This window comes from Nestor notabilis, unplaced genomic scaffold (assembly GCF_000696875.1).
Source record: "Nestor notabilis isolate BGI_N333 unplaced genomic scaffold, ASM69687v1 scaffold22997, whole genome shotgun sequence".
Lineage (NCBI taxonomy): Eukaryota > Metazoa > Chordata > Aves > Psittaciformes > Psittacidae > Nestor > Nestor notabilis.
The window spans coordinates 3,904-7,084 of record NW_009937241.1 but is presented as its reverse complement, the minus strand read 5'-3'; the positions used below and the strand labels follow the sequence as shown (position 1 = coordinate 7,084).

General features: G+C 46.0%; 1 protein-coding gene across 1 annotated transcript in view; it reads right to left on the bottom strand.

Moving 5' to 3' along the window:
• The window catches only part of PLEKHO2 (pleckstrin homology domain containing, family O member 2), a gene marked incomplete at its 5' end in the record, with an annotated part of 19,363 nt that extends 16,898 nt beyond the window's left edge, over positions 1 to 2,465 (bottom strand). The window contains one exon of the mRNA XM_010018741.1: positions 2,313 to 2,465. Coding sequence (XP_010017043.1) covers positions 2,313 to 2,465 — 153 coding nt within the window. The remainder of the gene's footprint in view (positions 1 to 2,312) is intronic.
• Between the last annotated feature and the right edge of the window lie 716 nt (positions 2,466 to 3,181).

Genomic DNA, 3,181 nt, shown 5'->3' with positions numbered 1-3,181 from the left:
AGGGAAAGATGCTTGTATTCCTGTTGCCTGAAGCTTTGTCTCCTTTCTTTTTCTAGGCCTCCAATTCAGCAAGAACTGAGCAATCCCATTTTAAAATGTTCAGCCTGAGGATGGTCTGGGATGCTGTGTCTGTTTCCAGGATCACACAAAGCCAACTCTCAGGTTTCACAAAGGTATGTGGGAAAGGTCCAGCAGGAAAAATGGCAACTTGAGCTCCAGAAATAAAAGCCACCGTAGCACACTGCACCACAGACTCTCCTTTGACATTGGCCCTTCTCATCTCAAAAACTTAGTTCCCCAACTGTAAGATGGAGACAGCAACACTGCCCTAACTCACGTTAAAGGAAGATAAATACAGTCATAAACATGAACTGCCTCAATTCTGTAGCAATGGGACCCCTCCTGAGAGCAGAAAATTGCTATTTCCTTTAGTTCCCCTGTAGTAAGTCTGCACAATCACATGCTATCCTATTGTGCTACCAGATAATTTTGTAGCAATTTCCTCTCTTAGACATTTGACTTCACTGTAAGCCAGTTTAATAGCCTATAGATATTAACATGATCCCTTATTTACAATAATGGGACCTTGTAGCTACTGTAGCTTACAGATGCAATTTATTACAGGATGTTACCACAATCCGCAGGCTACCAGAAAACGTTATGTCTGGTTGTTACAAATGCCATTTTCCTTGTTTAGATAATAAAATAACCCTTTAAATGATTGAGATTTTTCCTTCTTCTGAACATCTGTGAAAATTAATCTTACTTTAAAAGCCTCCTTTTCCCTTGTGGTAATGAAAGCCTCCATATATCTTGTTTTTAAAGGCATGCCCTTTAAAAAACCCTACGTCATGATTATAGAATTTGAATCTGTGAGTTCCTGAAGCTTCAGCTGGAGTCAACAGGTATCTGGGGCACTGAGAAGACATCTGCAGAGACTCAATGGTTTGCAGGACCAGGCTGCAGCTCTCTGTGTGTGAGAAACCCTTTCCCTGCTTCCAAGCTGCTCATCACCTGACAGTGACTTCTCATTTCATTGTTCTTGCATTCTTCATGCCATTTCACAACTAAGAACAAACGCCTCCTTTTTAAGAGCGGGAGGGTTCAGTGTAAGGGAGGAGGTAACACCCTTTAACCCAAACTGTTTTTAACAAATCTTTATTAAGCAACAGTATGTTTTTTAGAAAAGAGAACCAAACTCACTGTCAGTCCTGTTGTTCCTGAAACCATCGCAGCAAGGCAACTGCTGAAACATTTCCCCATTCTTCTTCCCTTGACACACTGCACACAAAGCTGTACATGACTCTGGGTTTATATCATCCTGATACCCACGAGTGACCCAGATCCCCTTGTGTCAGATACCGCACAGACATGTGGTCCTTGTGCTGACCATGCAGTGAGAAATCCTCCTCCATCCTGATGCACATGCAAACTTCCAGCCACCATATACCAGCAGGGCTTAGCCTGACCCACCCCTCATCTCAGGTGGTTGTAGCTTGTGCTCTGCACTCTAATTTCTAACTTTGGGGCAAACTCTGCTCTTGCAGAAGCCCCTTCTAATGCAGGAGCCAAGGGAAGAGCTCCCTTTGCAGCCCAGCAGGACCAGCCCTGCATTTTTCATTCTTGTAGCATGAAGATGCAGGACATATTTGGCTTGGCTCTTATTTCTCATTTGATTGGAAACAGCTCTAAATGAGGCCATGAACTTAAGGCATGCAGTTTATCTAGGGAAGTCCAGGACAAGGCTCCCAGGGGTCCTTTGCTCAGTACTGGCTCAAGTAAAAGGAAAAGATGAGCCAAATCCAGACCGTGTCTCTGCTTAAGGAGGACAGCAAGCACTCACAATCTCACCCTGCATCCATCAGAGACTCTGATGAGTCTGGCTAGCAACAATTTGAGCTGCTTGAGGGGTGCCAAACAGCTGCAGGGTTGCCTGCCATTCCCTCAAGCAGCAGGTGGGAAGTCAGCCTGCTACAGTCCACTTTTATCCTCTAAACTCCAAAACCACACAGCACATATCCTGCTTCCGCCCCAAGATTTACTCCCTTTGCCTTCTCACAGGATGTCCTGCCCCCATTATTTTTCTTTGGCAATGGAACTGTCAAAATATTTACTGGCTAAAATATTTATAATATATAATATACTCTAAAATGCAGCTGCTGACCCTTCTTTATAGCATTTACCCTTCCTGGAGATAACTGGAGAAGCCCTTTTGAAAGGAATGAGCTGGAAAGAAGAGTGAAAAACGCAGGAACGTGTCTCACAAGGGGCCCAGTCCTGCCTCTACTCAAGACCTTCAGCTGTGACCATACCTCATCCTCATAGACCACGAGCTGTGTTTTCCGTAGCTGGATGTAACGATCCTTCCATAATCCCAGGAGCCCCCCACTGCTTTTCTTAATCCAGCCGTATTTCTCTGCAGTCGGAGCAGGCTTTGGTTTCTCTGAGACTTCCTCCTTTGTATCCTGCAAGGACAGAGAGGAGAAGGAATTATATCAAATGCACTTTTCATCCATTTATTTAATCAACGTCCTCAGAAAGCCTGCCCAGAGAAGACCTCAGCAACCACCAAATGTCGTCCCTCCCCACCACATCACAAGGGAAAAGACCAGTATCTTCCAGACGAATACTCAACCAGCTCCCACAGGACATGGGAGTGAGCATGGATGCTGGCCACCCCTGGGGATACTGCTGGGATGCCAGCAAGACCACCTTGCTTCCCCAGTGGCTCTGCTTGCCTCTCTGGGGGGGTAGTCCCTGCTCACTTGTGCACCAAGCGTGCCTTGAAAACAAGCACGTTCCTCTCCACTTTGCTCCTCCACTTCTCTGATGAATCCCATTGGGATGGATCCTGCTGGCATCAGTGACAATGCTCTTATTTTAGTCCATGGCCACTTCTGCAAATGTCTCCTCTAGGTCTCTATGTTTGAACAATGCTCCCAGACCAACTCCTGTGGGCAAATCTATGGCATAGAATGGTTTGGGTTGGAAGGGCCCTTAAAGACCATGAGAGCCAGGACTTTATCAGAGTCACACTAAAACATCCCCAGAATGCTCCTGTGTGGTTTGTAGGCAGAGGGAAAGACCGGCAGAGAAGGCAGCACCAAGAGTGGGGTGGTTTTAATTGTCCTGCCTTTAGGTCCTTGCTGTTTGTCCCAGCCTGCTCTCATCTGCCTGCAGC